Below are 16,825 nucleotides of genomic sequence, written 5' to 3' on the forward strand. Positions count from 1 at the left end.
ATTGATAAAAGGTTTGATTGTGTCGGGGCATTTGTCAGAACTGTCCGACACTATTTATAATGGACTCAGCACGAGAGCATCCAGAGTACACCAGTTGACTCCCTACCTAATCTGGCTTCAGTGTTCCGTGCTTGGCATGAAAATGCTGGTGTAAATGGATTGGGGAAAGTCTGGGAGATTAGTCCAGGCAGAGAGCTTCACTATCAAGCCCAAATATCAGCTCTGTGGTTCCCTTGTTTTGCATTGCAGGAGTATCTGTTTCCTTTGCCTGCTGTAAAAGAGGCATGCTCAGTGTGACTTTAGAGGGGCAGCTAAAAAGGGAAGTAACTGAGCAAGGGGGAAATTTGCATAGAATGGATATAAATATGGGAGATGCTTCACCTGCTCCTTTGTCTAGGAAGACAAGGAAAAAACATGGGCACTTAGACAGGGGTTTTCCTGCTTCCTTGCCTTTGTTTAGCTTCAGGAAGCTGTGGAATCAGCTCTTAATTAATAACAAAAAGGAACCACAACAAAGATGTGATGAAGCACATATATATATGTATATGTATATATAAATAATATGTGCACAATTCTATACCTATCCATGTCCATGTATACATATACATACATACACATGTTACATATACATATGTACATATATACGTGTGTGTATATGTATACACACATATGTATGATGAAGGGATAGAGACAGACACAGAGATAGAGAAGGAAAAAGAGATACAGAAAGAAAGAGACAGAGGTAGACAGAGAAAGAAGAGACAGACAAATAGACAGGCAGAGGGACAGGAAGTCTTCATGGATATAGTGTGGAGAGATGACCTTGATAAGACTTGAAACTACCCTAAAGCTGGCCCCTCTCTTCACTCTAGCACAGTTTTTTTTCCAAGCCCACACAACCTCACAAAGTAGTACATAAGTGGTGGATGGGGGATTCTTAAGGCTTTTTTGAGGATTCGTTAAACTTTGTAAGACACTGGGGATCCTGTGATAAGAGGTGTCATGGGCATTTCAAATAGGAATTTCATTGTTGTTTCCAATTATGCTCATTATGGAAACTACTTAGGTGTTTTTTAAAAGAACATTTTCACTTTACCCCAAGGATGTATTTTGAAGCATCTATTAGATAAACTTAAAAGTTTTTTATAGGAGGCAGTATAGTCCAACAGATAAGGGCAGCCTTGGAGTTTCCAAAAGTCATTAATCCACAAATGTTATATTAGGCTTATAAAGCTGGTGCTGATTCATCTTCACATTAAACTCTGCTCTCCCTGTTTCCTCCTACCTTCCCCATATGCCAAAGCTAAGAAAAAAACCCAGGCATCTGTTTTTCACTAAACTCACTCTTCCTAATACAACACAGTTCATTTCCCACCTTTGTGCCTTTGCCCAGTCAGTTCCTCTAACCTGATAGCAAATTTCTTCTCAGCTCTGACCTTTAAGATTCTCAATTTTCTTCAAGATTCAGCTCAGGTACTCCCTCTGAAAAAAGGATTTTCTTTATTCTCCAGTAATTATAACTGACTCCTCTGAAATTATAGATCTTGAGCTGCAAAGGACCTCAGAAGTCATCTCTCATTTTAAAGATGAGGACGTTGAGTGCGGAGGATAGTAATCACTTGCCTAAGGTTCACAAGAATCAAGTGGTAGAGTTTGGACTTAATCTTGCGTCTCATGATGTCAAGTTCAATGCCATCGAATTACTCTGACATTTCTACTTGTAGCTTCTTATTGACACTACTTGTCATGCCCCTACTGTAAGAGCTCATGGTTCCCCCTCAGCACAGAGGCTGTTTGTTTGTGGCTTTTTATTCCCAGTACCTTGAAAATAATAGGCACCTAATCGATAATGTTTGAATTGTTAAATGGGCACCTTTCAGGAAACTCCAGTGAATATAGCTTCTAATTGAAAACCCAACCCAAAAGGACATCTACAGATTGAATTTATTTCAGAATTGTTCAGCTTTCTTCCTTTTGCTCTGATGTCTCTCCCCTTCCAACATGATATAGGCCCATGACAGTTGCTTATTTTCACAGCCATGAAAGGGGCAGCAATGTGAAAATGGGCAGAGCATTTAGGGCTCTGGAATCAGAAGATTCTGACTCTGAAACTTCCTTGGCGGCTTTTGGTGTGTCACTGAAACTCCCTCTCTGGGCTTCAGTTTCCTCCCCTGTAAGATTAGAGACTTGGACTAGATGCCTCCGAGGTCCCCTCCAGCTCTAGCTCCATGTATGATTTTATGTCCCATTATCCTATGGATAATGCACTAGAAGGCACATTATACTAGCATTCACTTGTAGCTTTTTTAGTCCTCTAGATGACACAGGGCATTTTCAAACTAGATAAGATTTCAGAGATCATCTGGCCTTTCCTGAACTCATAGAATGGTCTTCTCCAACATACATTTGTCACTTTTCAAAGAGGGACAAATGCTCCTATTTTAAATTGACGCTGGATGACGGAGTCATAAGTCACAGGACTTTCTATTCTTCATAGAAAGGCAGTCTATGGGGTATAAAACCTAAAGAATATAGAAATGCACCATATCCTTCAAGAAATAACCAAGTTGTGATAGATTATTTTATCCAAACTATGGTATATTTAATTATCTCAAGACATTTCTCAGACATCCCATGAGGCCAAGCATTCTTCATGGATGTTATTTCTCTATATTTTCTTTTTCACTTTTATCTTGCTTATAATTCTATCTCAAGATCTTTGGTGATAAATGTTAATAGGACTATTTAATAAGAATTGTGAAGGGATGCTACAAATCCCGATGACATCCCTTTGCTCTTGGATTATACATTGAGAAATAATTTAATTTCTTTTTCTTTAATATAATTTTCTTGCTGTTCATTAGTATTAATATGAACACTGTATACTAAATGCAGGATAATTCAATATGTCTCTGCCTTCTTTGTACTTCTGTGTTTTCTATTATCTTATTACCATGGATATTAGCAAATATTACATTTCCTATAAAATAAGAAAAAGTGAAGTCAGAAAGGACTTGTAATTTCACAACAAAACATCATGGAAAATGGATGCTAACGGAGGCAGATATTTAAAGCGTACGAATAGAGGCTTGTTTTTCAGTGAGGAATGATTGGGAAAGTGAGTGGGGATAAATCAGAATAAAATAATTATTTGAAGTTTTTTTCTTGTTCCTTCAACTACATCAGTGTGACTGCTTCCTTCTACCATCACAAATCATGATTCTTTTATACTTTAGCAAACAGTTTTCCACTGAGATAACAAACCTTGAGGCAATAAGCCTTTCTGAACTGAGCTAAACTGGTCTTGAGACCACAGTGAACAGGTCAGATATGCATTGTAGGATGACTATTCAATAAAAAGTGAAAGGACTTATGACCAGAGTCTCCAAATACTGGGAAGAGGACGTACATTGGCAACATATGTGATCTCATGTCATGGTCTGGCAGGCTATTAAGAGGTGGCAAGTCACTTAACAATGTTTGTCTCAGTTTCCTTCTCTGTAAAATGAGCTGAAGAAGGACATGGCAAATGACTCCAGTATCTTTGCCAAGAAAACCCCAAATGGGGTCATGGAGAGTCAGACAAGACTGAGAAGAATGAACAAGAAGAAGAAGAAGAAGTTTGGTATACCTGAGGTAAGACTTCAGGTACTTTGGTTTTCTGTGACTGTATTCACAGAAAAAGGGAAAGTCATCCTGTGGAATGTTGAAGCCAGATGAGGACACTCTCTTAATCAACTAGCCTGTACTTATTTTACAGATGAAGAAACTGAGTCCTGGAGATGTAAAGCAACCTGGTGAGGGTCAAAAACCTCATTAAGTGTTAACATCAATATTAGAACCCAGGTTCCCTGTGACCCAAAGTTCTTCCAAGGACATCAACTTTTCTCATCAAGCAGAATATTACACAATAGGAAAAACAGTCAGTGGTCTGAAATTTTCCAGGATAGAGAAACAGACAGGGTCCTGACATAAATATAAATATATTTTTTAAAGAGATATCCATGGGAAGCAAGCATATTTGTTCTGCATTTGCATGACAAGATTTTCCTAAAGCAGATGAATAATTCAGCTGGAGACTCATATTGAAACAAAATAAAATCTTTAACTTCTTTTAAGAGGCCCCATTTCCCTGAAACTTTATTTTTTCATTTTATTTTAGCTTATTGCTTAAATTCTGAAAAAAAAATAAAAGGTTTGGTTCAGAGCGTGGATTTACCCTTCACATATATACCTTCTGCTTTCTTAAAACTCAAGGAGTTTCCATACCAGGGGGAAGGGCACCGATCTACACGTTGCACTAGCCACAGATGCTATTATTCTGTGTTTGTAGCTTAGTTTATCTCCCACTTCCTGTTTGGATATTTACTCCCATCCTGGAAAATCCAGAACAAAGACAAATAAATATTGTCTGCTTGGTTTTCCTCTTCCAATCCTTTAGAGGTTGGAAAATTAAAAAAAAGAATAAGTATCCTCTCAATTTTTAAGGAATTGCCAAAATGAAATGGAACAATTGAGCAACATCCTACTAAATCTACAAAAATAATATTTCTGAGTGCCATTTAAATGACAAGTAAATGCATCAATATTGCTTATGATTGAGAATCCAATGAGAAGAGATCCCCAGATTTAAAATGATTCCATATGTTCTATGACAGCCCATTTCAGATGCTTTAACAAAACAAAAGAAAATGAAAACAGTATTCTCCATAGGAATATTTTGTGCACCTTAGGACAGAAATCATTTTGCCAGGTAAAGGTCATAAAGGAAGGCAGCTTAACTTTACAGGGACAGTGTTTGCTTAGAGCCAGGAAGTACTAATTCTAATCTCATCTATGACATTACCAGCTCTGCTTCTGGGCAAGGCATTCAATACTCCAAATTATTAGGAATTTGGGGGAGGGGAGGCTTCCAAACCTTATTTTTCTTCTCAGAAATAGCATTTTAAACCCAACTGGCTAAAACATTAGCAGGGAACCTGATGCCAAAGGTAAGGTAAGCTCTACTCATTTCAACTAATATAGCTGGCAAAGTTTAACACAATTTAATGGTTTTGAAATCAATGGTTTCCAATTGTAAATATGTTAGGATATGGAATTACATAGAAAACTGGCTTAGTAACTCAGCACTTTCAGGTAAAAGACAAACTCAGACTTCTGTTAGTCTTGGCCTACTTTACTCTTAACTGATATATAGGCCATGATTACAACTAACCTCTCTGGGGCTCAGGCAACTCCCTAAGTTGAATCTACAAAGTCACAGAAAGGGATCTATAGTGATGAAGTGGATTACCATTCGAGAGTCCTCTATCATGACTGATCATACATTTAGATCTAGAACTCAATTTACCTCAGAACTCAACTGCTTTATTTTACAGGTGAGAAAAATGAGGCATAGAGATATTGCACGACCTCCCCAAGGTCACACAAACAGGAAGCATCAGAGATGGAATTTGAACTCAGGCCTTCTAATTCAACAGCCAATATTCTTCCCACATTACCATAAGTTGAAATAATTTGCATGTTCATGTTAAGTTAATGAAACCATATTCAATGAAAATCAAATCTCTCCTAGATTCCACAGGCACAAGTAAATCGTATTAGTGAACATACTACTAGTTCCTCTAAGGTATAGATTCAAAGGGAATTAGTTAAGAGACATAGCAAAGAGTTCTTCACCTGGTTCTGTCTGAGCCTATGTGGCCTGGTGTTTCTGAAAGGGAATGCTTTTGGATAGGGGGACAGGGGTTAATTAAGGCAAAAGCTATAAAGGGCATAAGGGGAAAGAGTCATTAGTGGAAAAAGCCTGAGATTCAGAAAAGACCCAGGTTCATTTCTAGCTCAGCCATTTGCTTAACTGTGTGACCCTGGACAAGTCTATTAATCTTTAAGACCTATTTGCAAATTGGGGGGAAATGGTGCTGTGAAAACTTGCCTCGCAGGGTTGTTGCAAGGAAAGAGCTTTGAAAACTAGAAAGCATTATGCAAACGTCATTATTACTATGAAGCTAATATTTTCTGACATTTTTATATCACATCCTTTTCTGAGAGCTAGCCTTCATATGAGATATTTGATTGTTTCACAATCTTTTAGGCCTCGCTGATAAAAATTACATCTAGATAAACATATATACACACAGCTAAGTAGCTCAGTGGATAAAGAGCTGGCTCTGGAGTCAGGAGGTCTTGAGTTCAACTCCAGCCTCAGACGCTAGCTGTGTGACCCTGGGAAAGTCACTTAACCTTGCTTGCCTCAGTTTCTTCATCTGTAAAATGAGCTAGGGAAGGAAATGGCAAACCACTCCACTATCTTTGTGCGGAAAACCAAAAATGGGGTTAGGCACAACTGAAATGACTCAACAGCAACAAATATACATACAATTAACCAGACCAACAGCGTCAAGCATGTGCAAGTCCTGAAATCAACCCCGCATGAGGTCCATTTGGGCGATGCCTGTCTTAACCCTCATCAATCGATTAAACTTCAAATTTCTTAAGGGCAGGGATTATCTTTGTGCCTCTTTTTTTCTCTCCAGGGCTTAGCACAGTGATTAGTACACAGTAGGAGCCTAATAAATATTTGTTTTTAAATGAATGCTTATTCTTAAACTGACCGTTGACTGTCTGACCCCTGCGTACTCCTAGTTAGCTCAGGACATATCGTTGTGCAACGTAAGAGGGAATAACCTTCCTTGGGGAAGGCTGTACCAAAAGGATGATTGGTCCTAAGACCAGGTGTTTTCTATGCAAACAAGCTCAAAAATCTCTCAGGTGGCGAGATCTCCAAGGACTCTTGGTGCACAGACTATACACAAGAGGAATCTTCTTTACAATAAACCCAACTAGGTGCCATCCACTCTTTCCTTGAAGGCCTCCAGTGGTACTGTCTACCAAAGTAGCCCTTTCAACATTGGAAGACTTCTAATCATTAAGAAGTTGTTCCCCCCTCATCCTCTTAAATAAAACCAAATAAAATCCTCTTAAATAAAATCTCCCTCTTTTTGCTTTTTGTCTATTGTTTCTTCTACTGCCACCTGGGGCTAATGGGTCTTCCAAGAGACATCCCTTCAAATAATTACAGATCGTTGTTTAGTCATTTTTCAGTTATGTCCAACTCTTTGTTGGAGTTTTCTTGGCAAAGACATGGAATGTTTGCTATTTCCTTCTCCAGCTCATTTTACGGATGCGGAAACTGAGGCAAACAGGGCTAAGGGACTTGCCCAGGGTCACACAGCCTATACGTGTCTGAGGCTAGATTTGAACTCAGGAAGATGAGTCTTTCTAAGTCCGGGCCGCACTCTATCCATTACGCCACTTCTACTGATCCTTCTATAGCGTCCTCTCGAGGCCCTTCGTCAACCCGGCTGGCCATCCCCGTACTTTCTCCAAATTATAAATATCTTTTCTAAAACTTTGCGCCCAGAATTCGCTATAGCCCCGTAAGGGGAGTCTGTCCAGAGCCTATGACAGCGAGGCCGTCAATCACTCCCGCTATTCTGGACGTTCACTCGCACTAGTGAGCTCACAGTCCACAAAGCCTGCCAGACCACGAGCCTGTTGGAGAATGAACCAGCGGGCGAGCGCACTTTGGGGAGACCAAGGCTCACTGAGTATCGGCAAAGGCACTTACGGCTGGCACAGCTTGATGAGGTCCTGGTCCGTGGTGCCGGGCGGAAGGCCCCGGATGTACAGGTTGGTTTTACTCAACTGCTCCCCGCTGTTGCTGCTGCTGCCGTTGTTGCTGCTGCTGTTTGTGCTGGGGCTGGGGGGAGCCATGGGGTGGGGCGCTGGTGCGTAGGACTGCTGCGAACAAAAAGAGCCATTAATGGACAGAGGAGGCCGCCACCAGCTCCCGGCCCATCAGGTCAAATGCAGTGAGAGGTGAACCCGCTGGTGCGTGCGCACTTACACACACACACACACACACACACACACACACACACTTACACACACACACACACTTACACACACGTACACTCACACACACGTACATGCATGAGTGCACAAACATCTCAGTACCCAGCAGCTATTCCTTTTAAATAGGATTGTCTTGCCCTTGGCAATGAAACTGGAAAACTATGATGCGGTCATAATGGGAAAAACAGAAAGGCTCAAGTTGGGAATATTATGTGTATTGGAGTTGGCCCATAATGTCTGAGGTCATCCTACTGCTCGTATTTCAATAGTTCTTTCAGTCCCCTTCAATGACTTGTAGAAAATCTCTTCCCCCCATCTTCCTTTTCTCCATTTTCTCACGCTGACTTCTTCCTTAATCCAGTTTTCTATTTCTCTCCCTCTCACTTCCACTCCATTCCATGTCTTTCTTGGATGACCGACCTCTTTGAATCCATTTCCTCCGTTAAAAAACAAAACAAAACAAAACACTAGTATTGGAAATGGGAGGATAGATGCAAAGATCATGAAATATCTCCATAGAGTGGCATTGCATAGTGCAAAAACAATGGATTAGTACTTCACTGTCTAGGTTCACATACCATCTGTTCCACTTTCTACTTGGCAACTCTCTTGGACAAATTGCTTACTTACTCTGGTCCTCAGTTTCCTTATCCGAAAAACAAGAAAATTGGACTGAATGACCTCTGGGGTACATTCCAACTCTAATTCTAGGACCCTATGATTCCATGATGATCTGTTGTTGTTGGTAGTGGTTTTTATCTTGATTTCTTTGGTCTAGGGAAATCAGTGACAGAGCTCTTTTTAACAATGTACATTGTCAGCTTCTCTGGAAATAGTATCTTAGAAGTTGCTTGGGGCACTGATAAGTTGTGCAACTGGCCTAAGGTCACATAATTAGTATATGTCTAAGACTGGACTTGAACCCAGGTCTTCTTAGCTCCAAGCCCAGCTTTATGCCATGGCTGTCTCTCAGAATATTTAACATAGATATACAGATGGACAGACAGGTAGATAGATATAGATAGATATAGATAGAGATAGATAGATAGATATACACATTTAGATGTTTAAAGAAGGTACATAGAATGTATATTCTAGCTTCCTTCCAAGCCCAGCTGAGGCATCATCTGCTACATAATCCTCTACAGCTTCCAGGGGTTAGAGGTCTCTCCCACTTAAAAGTGTTCAGGTAGAACTATGTAAATATCATGTATTCCCCTCAATAGAAAATGAATTGTTTGAAGGTGTCTTTGTATTCCTGAAATCCAGCACAGTTGTTGGTACACATTTGGCATTTGATAATTGTTTCTTCAATTCATTTGAAAGGAAACAAAAAGTATAAAGACAATGTAGCATCCTGGAGAGAAAACTGACCCTGGAGCCCGGAAGCCCAGGGTTCAAATCTCACCTGTGATGCGTATCACTGTTGGACCCAGTTCAAGTCACAGCCCCTCACTGCTCTGGGCAAAGCTTATCAGACTGTATATTACCAAGCAGGTGTTGATCGGCTTTCATAGCGAAAATTTCTTTTTCTGGCAGATTGTTATATCAATGAAATGTCAGCTCCAGGCCCTCTACCTCAAATGTATAACTGTGCCAACACAGATCTTTATCTATATCACAGATTCTTAATTTGGAGTCAGTGAACTGTAAAATATAGGTATGGATATATGTTCACATAAGTGTATACATATGTTGATATATAGATATATAAAGATCTAGATAGATTTTGTTATATTAAAAATTATGTCAAAAAATATAATTGGTTTCCTTTGTAATAATATGCATCATTTTATTTATTTAAAACAATGATTCTGAGAAGGGCTCTTTAGGCTTCCCCAGACTGCCAAGGGGGTCCACCACACAACAAAGGTTAAGAACTTCTGTCCTCACATGTCATGGCCTAAAGTGGGCACTTAACACTTCTTGACTGTTGATTGAGCAATTGACTAAACAATAAGAAATAAGACTTAAGGAGTGCTTTAAGGTTTGCTAAGCACTTCAAATGTTTTCCAATCTCTGACCTACAGGTACACAAGGACACAATTTTGTAAATGTTCCCACCCACTACACTCCAATCAAACATCTTTCCTGCTCTACGCCCCTACTAAAGTCTTGATGAAAACTCCCTAAGGATAACTGACTTGCTGATACAGGTGCTGGGCAGAGCTTGGAGGAATAAATCTCAAATGCCTACAATTGTCTCATTCAAAAGCAGCAATCAGGAACAACATATACATATCCAAAGTTGTGTGCGGAGAACATGGGGGCACAGCACGGGTTGCAGAAAGTTGTTGACTTTTGGCTAGAGGTGGCTCTGTTTCCTTGATATCAACAGGCTGAACCTCTTGGGTATCAAGATCAGAGACGGATGAGTCAGCCACACACATAAGATCATAAGGCACAGGGTGACGTTTAGTCTGATTTCCTCAGACTCCCAGGGTCAACAGTTCTGAACCCTCAGCTATGACCTAGATTTTGATTTCCAACTGTCTACAAGCAGAGACTTAAGTAGAAATGTTTGTTCCCAGGGGAGGAAAACAGCACCAAAAAAATACCCTCAATTCTTAAAAGAGGGGAGGACATAGTCCTATGGTAAAGAGACAGAGACCCAGAGACAGAGACAATAGATAAAAGTCCCTTCTAGGATAGATAAGATGGGAGAGGGGTCACCCAAGCTCACCATTTGAGACCTGATCAAAGTATTTATTCAGACTAACTAGATTCTAAGCTCTCTTCTATTCAGTCTGAAGATTTACACTTGCTGTCAACACCCTGGAACAAAGCCCCAGTCACTCCACTACAGTTGGCTCTGCCTAAAAGATGGCTTCCTTTGGATGGTGTTCTGTCTCTTTAGGATTTGCCAAATTATAACATAGGATCTCTCCAAACACTCTTTTCCTTCAAGCTTTCTCTATTTATGTCACAGTTCCCTAGACTTGGAGGCAGGAAAGCCGAGTTCAAAGCTGGCCTCAGGTATTTGCTTGGTCCCCCAGCTGAGAATGCCTTTTCCTCTGAGATTACCATCTGTCTCCTCTGCACGGGGTATTCCAAAAGTCTCATTTAGCTATTAAAGCTTAAAACTTCATTAAGACTTTTGGGACACCATGCATGTATGTATCTAGCTATCTATGTCTCCCCCAGGGAGCCCACTTCCTACAACACCCCTTTGAGGTAGGTGGCTTTAAGAATGATTATCCCTATTTTAGAAATGAGAAGACTAAGAGACTAAGTGGCTTACTTGTCCAGTCACACAAACATTGTCAATGCTAGGACTCAAGCCTGAGTCTTCTGATTCTACCCCACCTATGCCAGTCAACAAGCTTCTATCATGTCAAGCCTGATACCGTGGGGTCATCGTCGTCCTCTTTCATTCTTTGTAGTTGGACATTCTTTAGAATTCAAGTCCAAGTGCTGTCATTTCCTCCATGAAAATTCCACTTGGAACACTAACTTCCTCTTTATTCCCACTGCTACATCAGTCTGGAGTCTCAGTACCACAGGGCCAATTTTCTGGATCCAATGACCTAGTGCAATGTTATCAAACTCAAATAGAAATTGATCCTTATCAGCTATATATCGACTTAGAAAACTACAATCTATGTTACACTGAATTTTTGTTCCTTTTGTTAAATATTTCCCAATTACATTTTAATCTGATTCAGCCAGGAGTTTTGATGGGCCAGGGGTTTGACATCTCTGACCTAACTGATCTCCCTATATCCAGTTTTTCTGTCTTGCAAACCAGCCTACATACTACTACACGATTAACACCTTAATAATAGTACTGATATTAAAGCATTGCCCTGCTCAACAATCTACAATGGCTACTCATTGACTGTAAGGTCAAATGCAAGCATGTTTGACTAGTTTCTATAACACCTTCTATAATCTGCTCTCACCTTCAAGATCACACTGAATCTTTATTTTCTGAAGTTCTAGTAAAATCAAAAACACATATTTTAACAGCCAGGGTTATGGCATCATAGAATTTCCGACTGAAGAGACTAGCAGGCATCCATTGCCATCTGTTCACTTTACAAGCAAGGTGAACTTATTTCCTCATTGGTTCCTATATTTGTGGTTGTTTATCTATTTTTGCTCTCTCTCTCTCTCTCTCTCTCTCTCTCTCTCTCTCTGTACTTTTGATTTGTTTATTTTTAGTTTTGAAGGAGGCTACATGCCCTTTGATCACTTGGACAATGTTTTATCCTTCTCAGATTTAACATCGTGCTTAGCACAATTTTATATCCAGTCAGTCAAGAATTTATTAGGTGACTACGACGTGTGAGACACCACAGTAGTAATACCTGAGGATTCAAAGAAAGATATACAGGATATTCCTAAAGTCTGGACACAGGCAAAAATGCATATTTTCAAGAAATGAAATGAATGAAATTTTTATTTAATTTGAATATTAACAAATAACATCTTCAATATGGTTTCCATCATTTGTGATGCAAAGGTTGATGTGCTTTGCAAGATTCACATGAAGGCAATGCAATAACTCCACATTGCCGTCAATTTTAGCACTTTCACTCTATGCTTTCAACCAAGTGTGTTGCATCTGTGATTTTCATTGAGTACACCTTCCCCTTTAGCATACCGCAGAAAAAGAAGTCAAGGGGGCTAAGGTCTGTTAATATACCAAATATTTCAAAATATGCTTTTTGCCTATGAGTCCAGACTTTAGGGACACCCTGTAGATAGTCCCTGCCCTCAAGGAGATCCCATTCCAATATGAAGGATAATGTGAACTAACTAGACACAAAAAAGATATATAGGGGGGAGATTGAAAGTGACCTCAGGGAATAAGTCACCATCAGCTGAAAGAATATCATGAAAGATTTGAGCTGAGTCTTGAAGGGAGCTAAGGAAGCATTAATAATTAATTGGTTAACTCACCAATTGAATTATTTGATTGACAGCTGTTACATTAATTGAGACTCAGCTCAAGGAAACACTTTTACATGAAATGTCCTCTGAAACCCCCTTCCTCCCATAGTTACCTTTTCATTTTGGGCATATTATGTATATATCATAGGTATAGCTATCCTTTCCCCAGGAAAATATAAACTGCCTGAGGGCAGGGATGCTTTCCATTTTGACTTTGTATTGCTAGTTTTTGGCAGATGGTAGGCACTTAATAAAATGCTTATTGATTGAATGAATATGCCTAGTATAATACCATGCTATCATTTAGCCCTGACATACTGTACATATCCTAACATGATACAAGTTGGACCAGATGGCGTGTTGGCCTTTGAGGTCTCTTCCAGTTCAGAGAGTCTGGGATTCTGTGAGTGGTGCCAGTGACAGAGCTCTGGAAGAACAAATATATAGAGAGTTAGCCTTTGCCCTGTAGGCTCAGGATAAAATCAGTCAGCAAAGCAGACCCTTTGTAATAGATAGAGTCCATAATGCAACCAATGCCTTCAGGACTTCATGGGCATTTATTTTTCCCCTAAAAGGATTTTAAAATTATTACTAAAACAACTATAATTTACATTTCTTTACAATTCAAAGTGCTTTTTTGGCATGACTATTCAAAATCATGGAATTATTTTTCCTTAGAAAAAGAAATAGGTGTGTATATGTGTGTGTGTGTGTGTGTGTGTGTGTGTGTGTGTGTGTGTGCATAGTTATGGCCTGGGGGGCCAAGAAAAACAATTTTACTCCTTCTAAATGACAGCCCTCTGGATACTTGAATATGATCATATCCCCTCCCCCATTTCCACATCTTCTCTACTGTATACTAGCCATCTCAAGTTCCTACAACAATTCTTGTCTGTACTCACATGCATGTATGTTTGCACGTACACACACAAATATATAAACTAATATGTGTTGGGATACATATTTGATTTTAAAAATTAATATAAAATGATCATATATTTTTGTTGTTTTAAAAGTTTGCATATACAAATCCTAGTTTTTTCTCTTAAAAAACCTTTAAAATATGTCATCTTAACTCAGTAAAATAAATCTAAACGATCAGCTCTGTCAGTATCAGATTTTGTAAAATGGAACTTATCTATGTTGTATCACCCTTTTAAAAATTTACATTTTTCCTTTTCAATTCCCTCCCCAATTTTCCTTCTCTAATGGTTTCTCCCCACCACTTTGCCATGGTCTTGATTCTATGAGTTAAACTTTTGCAATTCCATTGTTTACTCTGACTTACAACACCTCATTAATTCTTCCATCCCACTGTTCTTACCTGCATTGCATTGTTACAGTTTATAAACCTTTCAGATCTCCTTTCTTTCCATCTTCTATGGCCGCCTTGTACCTATAACTCCCTTCTTTCTTTATAGAGCCACTTAGCCTTTCATATCTCTTCCTAGTCAACAAGTCATATTCATTTAATAAGCGCCTACCATATTTCATACACTGTGTTAAATACTCTCCTAGAGTACTAACACAAGAGATGATCTGATCCAATACATCATTTCGTAGATGACCAAACTGGACCCCAGAGAGAAGATAGGACTTGTTATGGGGACACTTCCGGTCTCAGAACTAGGACCTGACCTCCTGACTCTAGGTCTGTCATTTATTCCAGGATCCCATGTTACTGCCACCATGTAGTCCTTTGTGATACAGAAGGTCTCCAAATAACAAAAGAAGGGCTAAAGACAATGATCTGAATGATTCCAGTAGCACTGAGCACTTTGTATCCCCACCTAGTTTTATGACTTACACATTCTCCTCCACTTACAAGCAACACCCAGATTCCATAACTTTTAGACAACAAAGCAGTTGTCAGAGATTCCCAGAATGCCTGGGAGTATATAGACCCATGATGATTTAATTAGAGGAAAATAAGAAATGAGATTTTCCTGTGCCATTCCTGCCAAAAATAAAAGATGACCACACGAAAGCATCTCCCCCAAAATGGAACATAAATAACCTTGTAGAGTTAATGGGTCACAGCAGTTCTGGCTTCCAGACTGAAGCTGCACATCTTGCTTGGCATATTTGTTGTTTCCCTTAAGATAGGTGTAACTTATTGTTAACTTTTTTACTTCAAATTGGTTTAAACTGTCAGTAAAAAAAATCCAAACATACTAGGAAATTTTGATTTACATTTCTTTAGTTTCCTCATCAGTAAAATGGAGATGATAATGGTACCTACATCATAGGGATGTTGTAAGCATGTAACAATATAATATCCTCAAGGCACTATATAAATGCTACATACTCTTTGCTATAGACCATGGGATCACAGACCTAAGGTTGGAAGAGGCCTTAGAGGTCATTGAATCCAAATGCCTTGTATCAGAGTAGAGAAAACTGTAGGTCACTGGTCACAGCAAGGAAGCAGCAGAGCTGGAGTTAGATACACATTGAGCCTAAAGGCTGGGTCTGAGTATTCGTGAACCTGATAAGGAGTGAAGCTTATCAAACAACCAATCGATATTTTAGTAAGCATCTATTACGTGTTAGGTACTGGGCTAAGTTCTGGGGATACAAAAACAGGCAAAAGACAGCTCCTACTCTCGGGGAGTTTACAATCAGGTGACTAAGCTGGTATGGAATGAGCTCTAGTTCCAATCAGAACTTTAGGAATCTTGAACTTTAGTTTTTCTTTCTTTCTTCATTTCTCTCTCTTTCTCTCTCCCATTCTTTCTTTCTTTTCCTTCCTTCCTTCTGAAATTGATCTTAGCCCTTTTACAAAGGGGAACTCTCTAAGTTCTGTGTAGGTCATAGACTCCACCTCCAGGGAGTTTATATTCTTGGCCCAAGTACATCATTAAGTCATTTCACAACTGACTGGGAAGCCCCTACTGGAAAATGGCATTGAATGACTGATACATATCCATCAGCTGTCTTTAAAAGCCACTAACCATCCCAGTACCAAACATATCCTCCCCACTTAAAACTGACCTCTCTTTACCTATTGTCACCAAGATGTTACTGTCCTCCATTTAATTTGCAACAGGCTAGGCCTGAAACATATTTCTACCCCTGATTCAAAACATAACTTTTTTTTTTTTTACAAAGAGAATTCTAAACATTTTTCCCTCCAACAATTCCCCTTGGATGGGAGTCACAAGGTCCAGATGCCAAGTGGAATGCAGTCAGTTTTATTAGCAGCATCTGGGTCTTTGGCAGCCACTTAAGGCAGTTGGGCTGGTGGTTTTGGAATGGCCTAGAAGCCTATCAAACATCCAGGCCACTTGACTGTTGGTCTTCCTGATTCATTCTCCAGCTCAGCAGTGTTTGTACCTTTTAATCCACTCAAGGGTAAAGCCTTGGATAAAGTCTCCCATGGGATTGATATGCCTACTACTTTCTTACTATTAAAAAAAGTGAATACAAACCACATTCCTGCCTTAAATCATACATTATTTAACTTACAGGATACACATGTAATCCATTGCTCTGTGGATAAGGTCGCTGTAGGCTATTGGATTCATCTCGCTGTAGCATAATTTCACTTAACCTTGTTTCCTCAGATCCCAACTTCAATGTGGACAGAAAATCAGAGATGGAACACCGTAACTACAGCTACAGGCACATCGAGTGCACGTGAAAAACAAGGATCGATGCAATGATTGCCCATATAGGCAATAACAACCTGGATAAATAGTAATATGAAGTCTGGCAGGCAGTTTTACTCACTGTTTTATAAACACCGTCTATAATATTATCTTTAACTATAGCTTTTTTAAGCTGAGAAATATCCTCAGGACAGCTTAGAATAATAGCCGCAGAAATCAGCCATGGAATTTGCTGAAGACACACCTGGCTGGTCTTATGTCCCTGATCCTGTCCACATCACGGACGTTGGGGAATTTTATCCTCTGGCATCATCCACTGGACTGTAAGATCCTTGAGAGCAGGGACTAATTTTTGTTTGTTTGTTTTTTGCCTTTCTTTGTATTCCCAGGCCTTAGCACAT

General features: G+C 39.5%; 1 protein-coding gene across 7 annotated transcripts in view; it reads right to left on the reverse strand.

Moving 5' to 3' along the window:
* Window positions 1–16,825, reverse strand: part of RBMS3 (RNA binding motif single stranded interacting protein 3) — a 758,966-nt gene that overhangs the window by 587,866 nt on the left and 154,275 nt on the right. For 4 of the 7 annotated variants that reach the window (XM_036759106.1, XM_036759109.1, XM_036759111.1 and 1 more), the window contains exon 2: window positions 7,631–7,803. In XM_036759106.1, the coding sequence (XP_036615001.1) occupies window positions 7,631–7,803 (173 nt within the window). The remainder of the gene's footprint in view (window positions 1–7,630; window positions 7,804–16,825) is intronic. The other 3 variants (XM_036759112.1, XM_036759108.1, XM_036759113.1) reach the window with 1 other exon arrangement.

The sequence above is a fragment of the Trichosurus vulpecula genome, chromosome 5, assembly GCF_011100635.1.
Source record: "Trichosurus vulpecula isolate mTriVul1 chromosome 5, mTriVul1.pri, whole genome shotgun sequence".
NCBI classification, from domain to species: domain Eukaryota; kingdom Metazoa; phylum Chordata; class Mammalia; order Diprotodontia; family Phalangeridae; genus Trichosurus; species Trichosurus vulpecula.